The sequence below is a fragment of the Belonocnema kinseyi genome, chromosome 4, assembly GCF_010883055.1.
Source record: "Belonocnema kinseyi isolate 2016_QV_RU_SX_M_011 chromosome 4, B_treatae_v1, whole genome shotgun sequence".
NCBI classification, from domain to species: Eukaryota; Metazoa; Arthropoda; class Insecta; order Hymenoptera; family Cynipidae; genus Belonocnema; species Belonocnema kinseyi.
The window spans coordinates 17,374,078-17,388,809 of record NC_046660.1 but is presented as its reverse complement, the minus strand read 5'-3'; the positions used below and the strand labels follow the sequence as shown (position 1 = coordinate 17,388,809).

At 27.9% G+C, this 14,732-nt stretch overlaps 2 protein-coding genes across 2 annotated transcripts in view; one reads left to right on the top strand and one right to left on the bottom strand.

Annotated features, from left to right (window-relative positions):
* LOC117170624 (cytosol aminopeptidase-like) overlaps positions 1–8,871 on the bottom strand; it is a 46,650-nt gene extending 37,779 nt beyond the window's left edge. The window contains exons 1-2 of the mRNA XM_033357524.1: positions 8,755–8,871; positions 4,039–4,163 (exon numbers count right to left, since the gene is read on the bottom strand). Coding sequence (XP_033213415.1) covers positions 4,039–4,163; positions 8,755–8,829 — 200 coding nt within the window. The 5' untranslated portion in view covers positions 8,830–8,871. The remainder of the gene's footprint in view (positions 1–4,038; positions 4,164–8,754) is intronic.
* Positions 8,872–11,676: 2,805 nt separating this feature from the next.
* Positions 11,677–14,346, top strand: LOC117170773. The gene is made up of 3 exons (XM_033357811.1): positions 11,677–11,685; positions 13,339–14,011; positions 14,159–14,346. The coding sequence occupies exons 1-3, from the start codon at positions 11,677–11,679 to the stop codon at positions 14,344–14,346; spliced, it is 870 nt and encodes a 289-aa protein (XP_033213702.1).
* Positions 14,347–14,732: the final 386 nt, after the last annotated feature.

Here is a 14,732-nt window from a genome sequence, read left to right as displayed (position 1 = left end):
AAATATATATCATAATTATTACATATATTTGTGCAAAAAAATTCTAGAGTGAAATAAACATATACTTTTTCAAATTGCAGAGTTGCTATAGATCTGCTAATTCCAGAAATTAAATTAATTAATTTTATTATTAAGGTTAAAAAATCGCAACTATTTCGTTAAAAATTAATTTCTTTTAGTTGATTCAACTATTTTTGGTATAAAATTAAAATCCTTTTTGGTTCATGATTCATCATTTTAGTTGATAAACCATTTGTTTCAAAATTTAATTATTTGTTTGAAAATTATGTTTTCTTGTTGAAAATTAATTTTTTTAACTGAAAATTAAAATATTTGGTTTAAAATTTTTGTATTCCATTGCAAATTCGAATTTTTGGGAAAAAATTTAAGCCTGTTTGTGACTTATTTCTATTATTGATAGAAAATTCATCTTATTGGTTGAAAATTAATTTTTCCTTATTTATAATTAATTTTTTGACTGAAAACGTAACTGTTACATTTTTTGTCAAAACTTTATACTTTTTTTGATAGAAATCTAATCCTTTTGGTTGAAAATTATACTATTTCAATGAAAATTGACTTTGCTTTCATTGAAAATTTATCTGTTTTAGGTGAAAATTCAACTATTTGTTGAAAATACGTCCCTTTTTTGGTAGAAGAGTACTCTCATTAGTTTAAAATTCACCTTTTTGGTTAAAATTAATTTCTGTGGTCGCAAAATTTAATATTTGGTTGAAAATTTTACTATTTGGTCAAAAATTCATATTTTTTGTTGAAAATTCATCACTGTAAAAAAATTTAATTTCTTTGCCTGAAAATTCGTTTCTTTTTAGTTAAAATTTAATTTTTTTTTAACTGAAGCTGTAACTATTTCATTTTTGCTTGAAAATGAATTAATTTGGCAGAGAACCCTTCTATTTTTGTTTGTTTAAAATACACTTTTTTAACTACAAAATGAACTATTTTCGTTTTGATTTGTAAACGTATCCTTTTTAGTTATTATGATTAATCTTCTAGGTCTCCGTTTCAAGTCAAAATTGCAATTCTTGTCGAAATTTTATTTATTTATTTGGAAAAAAGAAGTTGTTTCTTCCTGATTTCCATTATATATATTTTCTAGAAAATTCTTTAATCAAATGCAGAATGAAATATAATTTCTTCAGAAAATTTCGTGTTCAAAATCAAAATTATAATTCTTTTCGAAATCAGAATTACAGTTCTTTTCGAAAATTCCTTGTTTCAAATCTGAATTATATTTTTTGTTCCCCCAAAATTCTCTGATCCAATTTAGAATGACATATAATTGCTTCGGAAAATTTCATTTACAAATACCAAATTATAATTCTTTTCAAAAATTACAGATATCTCTTCCAAAATTTCCTATTCCAAATCATAAATAAAGTTTTCATTGTTTTAGTTTAGAACGTAAATCTTGCTACCTTTAATTAAAAAAATATATGCTCACAATTTTTATTATAATTTAAAAAATTATAAGATTAAATAAATTATTATTCGCATGGAAAATTCCCTTAACCGACTAAAAATTATAATTTTTTCCATAAATTCCTTGTTGAAAGTCAGAACTAAAATAAGTCTTTTCGGAAATATCCTTTTCCAAATCAGAATTACATTATTTTCTAAAAATTCTCTGTTTCAATTTAAAATTCCATATAATTACTTCAAAAAATTTATGTTACAAGTTAAAATAATCATTCTTCTTTTAACATTCTTCTTCAAATTCAGAATTATAGTTATTGAAAAAATTCTCTGTTCCAAACTTGAATTATATATTTTTTTCTTGATAATTCTACATTTTCATTCAAAATTTCATATAATTGCTTTGAAAATTTCATGCTCAAAATAAACATGCTTATTTTTCTTAAAAATTCTCTGCTAATAGTTACATTTTTCATTTAAAAAATAATAATTGTTATCTTAACTGATGAATTTTAAACAAAAAAGTGAGTTTTCAACTAAAACAATGAATCTTCATCTGAAATCGTTGAAATTTTAACAAAATAATTTTTACTATAGGAGATAAATTGTCAACCAAAACTTAAATAATTAAGTTTTAATTTAAGAAAATCAGTGTTGAGCCATAAAATACGAATTTTGGAATAACAAAAATTTCAACCGAAAATTGAATAGTATTTTCATTTTTAGTTTAAGGAAAAAATTATTTTCAAACCAAGTAAATTTATTTCTAATCTAAAAGATAAATTTTCAAACAAAAAGAAAATTTTCAAATAATGAGGTTAAATTTCAAAGAAAAAAATAATTTTCTACAATAGAAGTCGACTTTTTACCGAATTTTTGAAGAAATAAATGAACTTTCAATTTAAAAAGGCAAATTTACATCCAAATTATTAAATTTTGAATTAGAAAATGTCAATTTTTCACAAAAAGTGGAGCGGTAAGATGTTCAATAGAAAAAATTAACTTACAACGAAACTGATAAATTTTTAACTAAAATAAAATAGTTGAATTTTTCGTTAAAAACAGGGTGGCCGTTTTAATCAACGAAATAAATTCACGGTCATTTCCCGGTCCGCAAACATTTTTCACGGTCAATAAAATTTAAAAAATGGAAGACGAAGAAGAAGATTTTGTATTCAAATGCTCAATAATTTACGCGTATAAAATTGAAGGTACAAATATTTTCCAATATAAAAAAATATAAATCCACGTTATCATTTTCAATGCTCTACATTAAAAAATTAATTAATTAACTTTAAAATTTTCAAAATTATATAATTTTAAGGAATTTTAAGCTAGAAACATCAAATATTGAAAAAATGCAATTTTTTCAACTGAACACTTCTTACATTATACATTAAAATTATTTTCTTTTTAAATATTTTAAACATCCTTGGAAAGTTTCAAAATTTTATTTCAAAATCTTGAGAAATTTGGAAGTTGTTTTAAATTTAAAATTATTTTATAAATTTTTTCAGAACTTCTAAATAACTGTCAAAAGGAATAGATTTTTTTCTACAATTTTCAGAAAATCCTTTTTAATTCAATTATTTCTAGTTTATAAAATTTCAGCAACTCAAAGTACAGATACATTTTTAAAAATGTATTTATTAAATAAAAATGTTTTTTATCCAAAAATTTCGACATCAAAGACTTTTATTTTTTATTTGTTCAAGTCTTGATGAAAGCATTTAAAAATTCCTTTAAATTAAAAATATAAGCTTAAAAATAAAAAATTTTAAAATAAAAAAATTTTGAATTATGCATTGTACGTTAAATAATATCATAATTGCAAAACATAACAATTCAACTGATTTAAAAACTGTTGAAATCGAACGTGGACAACTTTTTCTTTTAAAAATTTGTAAAATTCCCGGCCAAAAAAAATGCACTGTCATTTCCCGGTTTCCCGGTCCAATGGCCACCCTAAAAATTGAACTATTATTTGATAATTGAAATTTTCCAATAAAATATTTTTCAATTTGATATGATTGATTTGCTTAAATCTTCAACCAAAAATCGGAGAATTTTATGATATTACATTGAGAATTTAAAAGAAATAATAATAAATAAAAGAATATTACTGTGATATGATTATATTTTTGGAAATTATAAAATTTTATGCTTTGCAGTTCGAAATTGCTTTATATTTACATCTAAAATGATCAAATTCAAAACTATCAAGGCTTTTAATATGAAATTTTGAAATGTTTCTTAGCGAAATAACTATCCTGCCAATCTTTTTTATATGTTTATTTTACAATGTAAATCCTTCTTTAAATTAAAAAATATATATTCACAATTTCAGATAAATACTAATCGAATGAAAAATTCCGGTCACTAAATCAAATTCCCGGGTTTTCCTGAAGAAGACAATTCCCGTTTTTCCGGTCAGTTAAACATCCTGAAAATTTAGGTGAAAATCAAAGTGAAAAAAATTTAATTTGCATCTATATTTCCATTTACTGAATTCTGCGTGTGTCTCAAAGAATGTAAAAATGACCAAAATTGAGCAAGCAAGATCGACTTGAATGCAAATTAGCTAGAAAGTTAAAGACTTACAACTGGATCTGTTTGAGTAGCTTTCCATTACAAGTTTGATCGTATTTGATAGCTGCAGGTGTTAGGATTGGCTTTGCAGAATCGTCTTTATTTTCTATATCGTAGACTCCGAGCACTAGTCCTTTCTGATCAAAAGAAAAAAAAAATCATTTAAAATTCTTAAATGAGTCAAGAAAGAGAACTGTCTTTTTTTTTATAATAAAAATTAGTAGTTTCTAAAAACACCTTTCTTTAAAAAATAAATGTGTCACGAAAATATCGAAAGCATTGTTGTCGCTTTTCCTCAATGCCGATTGGGTAATTTTATTAATATAAAAGTTCATTATCACATTCTTAGTTCAAATAATTAATTTTCAACCAAGAAAATACGGAAATTTTCAACCACACAGCTTAAACTTTGATATAAAAAAAATCGATTCTTCACAAAAAGTGTATAAGTTGATATTTCCACCAAAAAATACATATTTTCAACAATAGAGTTACATTTTCAATTAAAAATGACTTTTAAATCAATAAAGAAAAGAAAATCACATTCAAAATGTTGAGTTTTTAAATCGTAAAACCGAATTTTTTAAAAAGAAAGTTGAATTTACAACACTTTATTTCTAACTAAAAACAATAAATTTTCAATTAAAAAAGTAATTTTCAACCAAAGACTAATTTTCTACTGAAAATAATAATTTTCAACAAAATAGACGAATTTTTAAATAAAAAAGATAAATTTTAAACAAAAACTAGAATAGTTAATTTTCAATTAGAGAAATAAGTTCATAAGCAAATAAAATAGTTATTAAGAAAATAGTAGTTACATTTTCAACTAAACAAATAAATTTACTACCAAAAAGATTAAATCTCCCTGAAAACAAATTTCGACAACAAATTTAGTCAAATATTAATTTAAAAGATTATTTTTCAATAAAAAAACGCATTTTTAACCAAAAAAAAATGAATTTTCAGCCAACAGATTCATTTGTAAAAAATACGTAAGTTTTCAAACAAATATTTTAATTTTTAATGCAATTTTCAAACTTATAGTTGAATTTTCACCCAAATAGATGAATGTTCAACCAAAAAGGTTGAGAAAAATAAATTTTAAAAAATCTCGACGAAAAATGAAAGTTAATTTTTAGTTGAAAATATTAATTTTTAATTTAAAAAGTAATTTTTCACCAAAGAAATGAAAGTTCAGTCAAGGAGACTAATTTTCTACAAAAAGAATAATTTTAAAAAAATATATGAATTTTCATCCAACAAGGTTAATTTTCTAATAAAAAGACCAAATTTTAATAAAAAAAGACGAATTTTTAACTAAAAATGATGAATTAAAAAAAAAGAAAAAAACAATACTTTAATTTTCAGACAGAGAAATAAGTTTTTAGCCAAAAAATACATTTGTGTCAAAATAGTTAAATTATCAACCAAACTATTAAATTTGCTACCAAAAAATTGAATCTCCTTAAAAAATAGTTGAATATTAATTTAAAAAATTAATTTTCAATCAAAAACTAATTTTTACCCAAACAAATGAATTTTCAATAAAAAACATTAATTTTTAAGCAAACATTTCGATTGTTTTTGGAATTATCAAACTTATAGTTGAATCTTCAACCAAAAAGATTAAATATACATTAACATTTTTTCACGAAAAATGGCAGTTACATTTTTAGTCAAAAAAATTAATTTTCAATTCAAAAAGTAATTTTAACCAAAGAAAAGAAGTTTTTAAGCAAATAAAATAGTTAAATTTTCAACCAAACAAATAAATTCGCTAACAAAAAGATTAAATTTCCCTAAAAACAAATTTCGATAACAAATTTAGTTAAATATTAATTAAAAAAATTAATTTTCAATAAAAAACTAATTTTTAACCATACAAATGAATTTTCAACCAAAAAGGTTAATTTTCTACTAAAAAGATCAAATTTTAATAAAAAAGACGAATTATTTACTGCAAAATATTAACTTAAAAAAAAAAAGAAAAATAAGCAATAGTTCAATTTTCAAACAGAGAAATAAGTTTTTAGCCAAAAAAATACATTTGTGTCAAAATAGTTAAATTTGCAACAAAACTAGTAAATTGGCTACCAAAAAGGTTAAATCTAAAAAAAAAATATTCTGATATTAATTTAAAAAATTAATTTTTAACCAAACAAATGAATTTTCAAGCAGAAAGGTCAATTTTTACAAAAATACATTAATTTTCAACGAAATATTTCAATTGTTATTGGCATTCTCAAAATTAAAGTTGAATTTGCACTCAAACACATTAAATGTATATTAAAAAAATTCACGAAAAATACAACAGTTAAATTTTTAATTAATAAAATTAATTTTCAATTAAAACAGTAATTTTAACCAAAGAAAAGAAATTTCAACCAAAAAGAATAATTTTTTAGATGAATTCTTGACAAAAAGATACATTTTCAACAAAAAATAGACAAGTTTAATTTTCAAGTAGAGAAATAAGTTTTTAAGAAAATTAAATATATTGTCAATTTAAAAAGTAATTTTCCACCAAAGTAATTAAATTTAAGTCAAGGAAACTAATTTTCTGAAAAAAAAAACTTTCTCAACAAAATAGATGAATTTTCAAACTTATAGTTAAATTTTCAAAAAAAAAAAAAAATAAATATCCATTAAACAAATTTCACAAAAAATGGAATAGTTGAATTTTTAGCTAAGAAAATTGATTATTTAAAAGAATATATGAATTTTCAACCAACTATAAAATAGTTGAAACCATGAAGATTAATTTGTTATTAAAACTGATTTTTTAAACCAAATACAACCATTTTCAACCAAATAATTGTTTTAAAATTGTAGAAGATAAATTATCAACCAAACATGGAATAGTTAAATTGTCAATTAAAAAAAATAATTAAAAAAAGGTTAACAAAATAGTTTCATCTTGAAAAAATAAAGACAAAAAATAAAAAAGATTTTTAAATATAAACGATGAATGATCAATAAAAAAAAATAATTTTTAACAAAGAAATTTCACTTTTAACTAAGTGGTAGTTGAACTTTGAACCAAAACAGGTTTTAAATTCACTATTCACATTTACGGATTTGAATTATGATTAAAACAAAATTTTTATTTGCTCTTCCTATACTACAAATTCAGTTAAAAAAATTAATAATCAACCAAGATAAAAAAACAATTTTCAACAAAATAGTTAAATTTTCAAAGAATATAATGAATCTTTAACAGAAATAGTTTAAATTTTAAACAAAATACGTAAATTTTTAACTAAAGAAGGTAAAGTTTCAAGTAAAAAGATCAATTGCCAACAAAAAATTAAATAGTTCATTTTTCAGTTAAAAAAATATTTATCAACAAAGCAAAAAGAATTTTCAAGAAGATGGTTAAATTTTCAACCAAACTGATAGTTTTTTATGGAAAATTCATGTATTTTATTGAAAATTAATCTTTTTTGGTAAAAGTTGAAAGTTTAAATACCTTGTTAAAAATTCAATTTATTTGTTTAAAATTATTGTATTTGGTTGAAAATTGAACTATTATTCACAAAAATATTATTTTTTATTAAAAATTATTATTTTAACTGAAAATTAAATTTCGATTTATAGTTTAATACTCATCAATTTTAGTTGAAAACTTATGCTTTTTAAAATTAATCTTCTTGGTTGAAAATTTAACTATTTGGTTAAAAAATAGTTTAAGTATTTCTTTTTTTGTTGAAAATGTATCATTTTTAGTTTAAAATTCATGTATTTGACTGAAAATTCGCCTTTTATGGTAAAAAATCATTTTTATTTGTTGAAAATTCATCTTCTGGTTTGAAAGTTGAAATATTGTGTTAAAAAATTTCTTCTTTTTAGGTGAAAATTAATTTCTTAACTGAAAATTTAACTGATTTATTAAAAATTTGTCTTTCTTCATTGAATCTGTTTTTCATTCATAATCTTTTTTAATTCAAGTCAACTAATCGCAAACTAGAAAAGTTGAAATACATTGTTAAAACTTCATTTTCTTTTTTTTTATAAAAATCTAAAAGACGTATAATTGAAAGACAGCTCAGGAAAAAAGTTTCCACTGAAATATTAGAAGACGCTGAGTCAGTTAATTATTTCTAAAAATATAAATCGTGCAGAGGCTCGAATTCCGCTTCACATGATTGTAATTGTTGATTGGACACACTTGTTAAGATAGCCGCTTTTGATAAGAATTACTTCCCCCTTGAAATGGTTCAAGTCAAAACTGCTTTCCTATCGGAAAGATAACATCAAAACCTTATCACAGGTAACCGAATATCACGAATTTTTACCAAAATCTATAAGATTTGAACACGAAAAACCAATCTATAAACTCCCACAATCGGTACTTACAAGCCTCCAAAATATTCAGGCTTCCATAAACCAAAACACTATTTACGAAATCCTCATTAAAAAAATTAGAAATTTGAAGCTCCAAAATTTGATAAATCAGGGGTTTCTGAATTTTGAGGTTGGGGACGCGTTTACAGGAGGTAAAAAGTTTTTTAACACCAGATGTTACTTGGCATATTGTTATTGTGTGCAAATTTTTTGCACTCAGCGCCAATCTCGTACGTTATCTGCTTTAAATTTCTAATAGCACTTTTGGACCAGGCGGCCACTTTCTTGTTTGAAAATGGGACGTATTGAAAATAAGAAGAGCAATTTTTCGGAAAGATTTTGTTGTTGTGAAAGAATAATTGATTTTAGAGTAATAATTACCTTCATGGTTGAGCAGTAAAAACGTAGTTGCGAATTTCCGTATACTCCCTTTCCCCTGATAAGATACAATGCCATAATTCTCCGGGAGCACTTTTCCCACTTTTCACCAGGGCTCACAACTGCTCCCAACGATGTTCCTCTGCACTATTGCGCATGCGATTCATGAGGCGCGTCATTCGTTGCCATTCGCGCGCTTATTTCAAAACTTCAAAAATACACTTTTTGTATTTATGGTTGACAATTTCAAATAATTATATATTAACATGTTCAAGCAGTACGTAGATGGCTTGGGATATATTCTGAACATTAGAATGAAAAATAAAACAGAAACTCAGTAAATAAATGTCGCGTGCTGCGCGCGCAGCTCTCAAGCACTTCTTCACGTCTCTACTCTACCTGTACTTCCTGTACATTTGTGCACAGAGTTTTTAAAATTAAAGGACGACCATCAACAACTCTAATTTGATGATTGTGTATCCCCTCTTGGTAAAACTCCTTCGGATTGAACGAATAACATTCTCAACACAATTAACAATTCACATTTTATTGCATTTTGGGTCGCCTTTCCAAAAACTTTATTTGTTTATTTTCAACTTTATTTTTTACGATTTAAATAAAAAATATGCATCCTATCGAAATGTCATTCAGAACAAATTTTTAGATCGTTTTTGAGTGAACAACCTTTCGAATAATTTTTTTCGCACCTTGTGTCGTTTTTCCAACAATTTTATTTTCTCGTTTTAAATGTTATTTTTCATGATCAAAACAAAAACAGCTCATTCTATCAAAAGATTATTAAGACCATATTTGTAGCTCTTTTTGGGTGAAAAACTTTTGTCCATTTTTTCTTAGCTTGTGTCGTTTGTCCAATAATGAAAATGTTTTAATTATTAATTTTTAAGAATAAAACAAAAACTACGCGTCCTATATAAAAATGATTAACAGTAAATTTATAGACCTTTTTGGATGGATAATTTTGATATAATCATATTTTTTTATCTTACATAGTTTGATCGCCAAATGGTTTTTTAAAAGCTTTGTTGGTTAAACATTTGAATTTTCGATTTTTCAAGAAAATTAAAAAAAATTGCTATGATAATCTTGAAGTTCTTTCAAAAAGGAAGGGTTTTATTATATTGACTTTTTTAGGTCGCGCGTTTTTTGGATTAAAAGTTTTATTTTCGTTTGTTTTTTTGAACTTAAAAAATGCTTTAACTCTGATCATTTTCTTTTGATCGAAAAAAGTTGAGAAGGTAAATTGTTCGAATTTCAGAGTACTACAAATAACTGCACATAGAATTTTTAAATTATAAAAAAAACAATGTCAAAAATGTTTTAAATTCTCTAACTATTTGAATTATTATCAAAAATATCTGGCTAACGAACTTTATTTATAGGACTAAAATTTTCGCAATAAATTTTTTAATTGGGATATGTTATAAGATAAAACTTTATTTTTTCAATAACTTATAAAAAAATGACTTCACAATATTCTATTTGCACATTATTCCTTACTTTCTAAAAACTATTCACTTAAATTATAAAACCCTTTTTAAAAGTGTGCTTTGATTTTAATATTTAAATGAATAGCTTTTTCAAAATGAAAAATAATATTCAAATACACTTGTGGTGAAAAATCAGGACGACAATTTATAATATTACCGAATTAGAAAATTCCCTAATAATAACATTTCCGAACAGTTTATAATAAAATCTCATTTGTATGTTCCTGAATATTAAAATTCCCGAACAGTTTATATTATGACCTGTTTGGGAAATTCCAGAACAGTTTATAATATTACCGAATTTTTAAATTCCCGAATAATAAAATTTCCGAACAGATTGTTTAAATTTGTTAAATTTTAGATAACATTAAATGAAAAAAATATATTTCTGGGTGTATAGTTTTTGATGACGAAAATATCGTGAATAATAAAATTCCTGACACTGGACAGTTCCCGAATAATAAAATTCTTGAATTGGGAAATTTTCAAGTAATAAAATATATTTTTATTGAAATTATTGTTATCTTAAATTCAAACAATTATTTTAGAAATTTTAAACATTAAAAAAAATATATTTTTCAAATGTTTTATTATTATACATTTAATAAATAAATAACATTAAGAAAGGCAATTTTTTAAATTGTTTAAATTTGAAAAAATTTTGTGGTTCGGTTATTTTATAATTCGGCAATTTTCTTTTGAGAATTTAACTCTTGAGAACGGTAAAATAACTGAACGCTAGAGAACGACAGAGGGTCTACAGCTTATTGTCAATATACACCCTGGGCAAGAAGGGCGGCCTGTAATTAGCTGAGTGGCGCGTTCTAAAAGGAGGAGTGGGGGAGGCGTGGAATCTTCTAATTAATCGAAGGGCGTGGTCTATTTACAATAAGTGGGGTAATTAGAACATGTGACCTACCCCAGGGGGGTGACACGATTTTCGCTTTTGCATTAGAGGCGCGAGTCAGTTTTGTGAAGAGCGGCGAGTCTTGAAACATTGGCGCCACCGCTGCGACGCCCGTTCTGCCAGTTGTCTGTTATTATTTTGCATGTAAAAACTTGTGAAATGTCACACGTCTGTCGTCTTTTTGGCGTATTATATTCATTTGCGAATAAATATGTAATCAAAATGGGTGGGCATCAATGTATAGCTCCGAACTGTAAATGAGGGAACGACAAAGCCCGTTCAAGTGGAGAAAAAAAGTTTTTTTCTGCGTTCCAAAAAAATGAGGTTGAAAATTGGCAACACGCAGTCAAGCGTGCCAAAAACGATTTCATTGTTATACCTGGACACGCAGTGTGTGAAGATAACTTTTTAAAGGATTAGCTCATTTGGAAAAAGGAAGTCTTCGCTCCTGATAGAACAGTTATTGCGGTAAGTATTACGATTTGTTAACACCGATGTCCTTTAACCTAAATGAATCGAGTGAGTCTGACGATTTCATGACATCATTGATTTTCATATTTCAATGTATTCTGCTTGTTACCGAGCTTTTAGATTGTTGTGATAGTGTGTAAAATTATACTTTCAATAGTTTTTGAAATTTAAAAAATATTTCAAGACACTTACAATCATTCAGTTGAATCATCTACTTCGTTTCTAGAGAGCAAACTATTAATTCTCTGTTTCGGAAGGATTCTCTGAGCTGCTTGCTGAAGTTGATTCTGGACCATACTTAGTGCTGAAATAATTAATGAAATTAAATATATATATATATATATTTAAAAATTTGTCATAAGGACAACCGCAGGATTTCGCTGGGAGCGGGTGCTCCCAGCGAAATCGCGGTAAAATTTCAGCCACAACCACGTCTCACAACCGTGAGATAGGTGGTTACAGTCTGTAAAGGAATCAATACGACGATCCAGCAAAAGCCTCGTGCGCCCTAAGAACACGGAGCGACCCAAGGACTACCGCCTTCTGCATTTTTCCCGCAAGTGTTTAGCATATTGTTGACACGCAGGGATACTTTTTAGGCCATTAGCAAGTGAAAGCTTAGCACCTCTAAGAGCGCCGATGATAAGGACGATTAGTTTAACAGAATATTCCGGGTACAATCGTCGCAACTCCCTTATAAGGTTTCGATACCTCTCTTTCTTTTCATTCTCCTTGGCTATGATGTTTTTGTCAGCTGGTGCCGAAAATTCGACAGAGATGGTAATAAAGCACTCTTAGTGCCTCATTGTGCCTTCGAATGTAGATCGTTCCCCCGTGAGTTGAACAACTAGATAGTATGTGAGCTAAATGCTCGGGGTGTGCATGGCACGCTCTGCAGCTATCATCAGGAATGTCTTGGCTCAAAATGTGGCGACGGTATGTGAAGGTGGAAATGACACCGTCTTGGCATGCAAAAATGAATCCTCCGTACCAGACTTCAATCCGGCGGTTTAAGGAAAGCAAATGTTAGCTCACAAGACATTGACTGATCCTTCACATTTCTGTGGTAGATACCGTGCATCCTCTTATCGAGGAGCTGTTTACAAAGGTTTTTCTCTTGTGCTTTCTTAATCCGGACTTTCAGGAGTGAGTACTCGAGATAGATAAGATGCCACATAAATATTTTTTCCTTTTATTCCCAAAACAGTTGGAAAATTCAGAAAGGCCTCTACTACTCGACGAACACGGAATCTTTCAAAACGTTCTCGATATCGCTAAACTTAAAGATGTACTGCATCAAGAAAAGACAAAGTCTGCGAAATGAGTTGTTAAAATCGCTGAAGTTTAGGAGCGCGCGGTTGAAATCAGATCCGGAAAATTCTGTAGAAACAAAAGGAAATCTTATATGAGAAATCTTATAGAATCTTCAATGATACTTCAGAACGGGCTTATACAGCTGTTGTTTACGTTAAATCAGTTCACAACATTAAAGATTGTTCAGTGGTGCTTATCGCATCCAAAACAAAGGTAGCAGCTGTAAAAATGGTCTTGCTTCCTCGTCTTGAACTGTGCGCTGCGATCCTTCTGCCTCGCCTCGTCGCATATGTTCAGAACATTCTCAACCTTGCTGTTCCGCTCCACATGTGGTAGGATTGAACAAATATTCTGGCGTGTATATCGAATTCACCATCGCGACGTAAGACCTACGTCACAAATCAAGTTTCGGAGATACAGACCACTCTTCCATCAGCAATCTGGCATTATGTTCCGGCTAAAGACAATCCAGCTGATTGTGCTTCGCGTAGAGTTTCTGCTCTCGGATTCTCATCTTTCTCCCTCTATTGGAATGGGCCAAAATGGCTGCCTAATTCGGATGACCGGCCATCTAGTCCATTTGAACCTCCAGACAGCTCAGTGGACATGGAGGAACGAGTGAAGGTCAATCTTGTTGTTTTTAAGAAAAACCACTGGTACTTGTTTCACCCATATTCATCATTGGGCCGTCTTCTTCGAATCACCGCTTTATGCTTTCGATTCTACAACGCCATGACACATATTTCCAAGATAACATCACCTTACACCACTGCTTCCGAACTTCATCAAGCTCATCTGAGCTTGATTCGACATGAACAGCATCGTGCATTCCCAGAGGAGATCGCAGTCTCGAAGGAAAAGGATGATGTCTCAAAGCGGAGTCGTCTTTTAAAGTTCAATCCATTTGGGGATGGTGAACTTCTACGAGTTGGGGGACGTTTAAAGCATTATCTACTTTCATTTAATGAGAAACATCCATTGCTTTTACCATCGGATTGCATTTTGACAAAGATTGTGATAGAAGATTGTCATCGTCGTTGTCTTCACGTTGCCCACAATCGTTTGTCAAGTTGGCAACTAATACAACAAATGCGCCCGCACTTCTGGAAACGTTGGTCTTCAGAATATCTTAAGGAACTTCAACCTCGTTAGAAATGGAAAACCGTACAGCCTTCCATTTAGTTATACGATCTCGTTCTCATTCGAGACGAAAACCTGCCTCCTACCAAGTGGGCCCTGGGACGAGTCATCAAACTTCATCATGGAAGAGATGGTTTAATCAGAGTTGTCAAGTTGAAGACGCAACGCGGCACAGTCACCCGACCACTTCTTAAGTTTTGTCTACTTCCACGAGCGACTAGTGATCCAAAGGAAGTCACAAGTGAAATAGTGTAATAGTAACTCCATTTCGTCTGCGATGAAAGGCGGGCGGAATGTTCAAGATTTACATGCAATCTTACATGTTTTTCATTCATTTTATCATGTTTTATGTAATTCTAATTTTAATAGCTGAATACGTATTCAATTAGCGGCGACGTCAAAATATTGATTTCTTCATCCGGTTTTTGGTCATTATGTTCTTATTTACACGTACAAGTCTTATTTCAATTAATCATACACACACTCACAGATTTACACATTCTCGCTGTCGTTTTCCTATTTTTGGCTACCATTGAGTTCAGTTCGCCTGTTGCTGGTAGCGAGATTAGTCACTCAAACACTTGTATGTTCTTGTTTTGTTTAATTAATAAAATGACCGCGCTTCTTGGCGTAAGCCATGT

Excerpts from the sequence above, each read along its gene's own strand:
- LOC117170773 (XM_033357811.1), top strand. Across the intron at positions 14,012-14,158 it reads TCTTCACGTTGCCCACAATC|ACGAAAACCTGCCTCCTACC; the intron begins GTTTGTCAAGTT and ends TTCTCATTCGAG.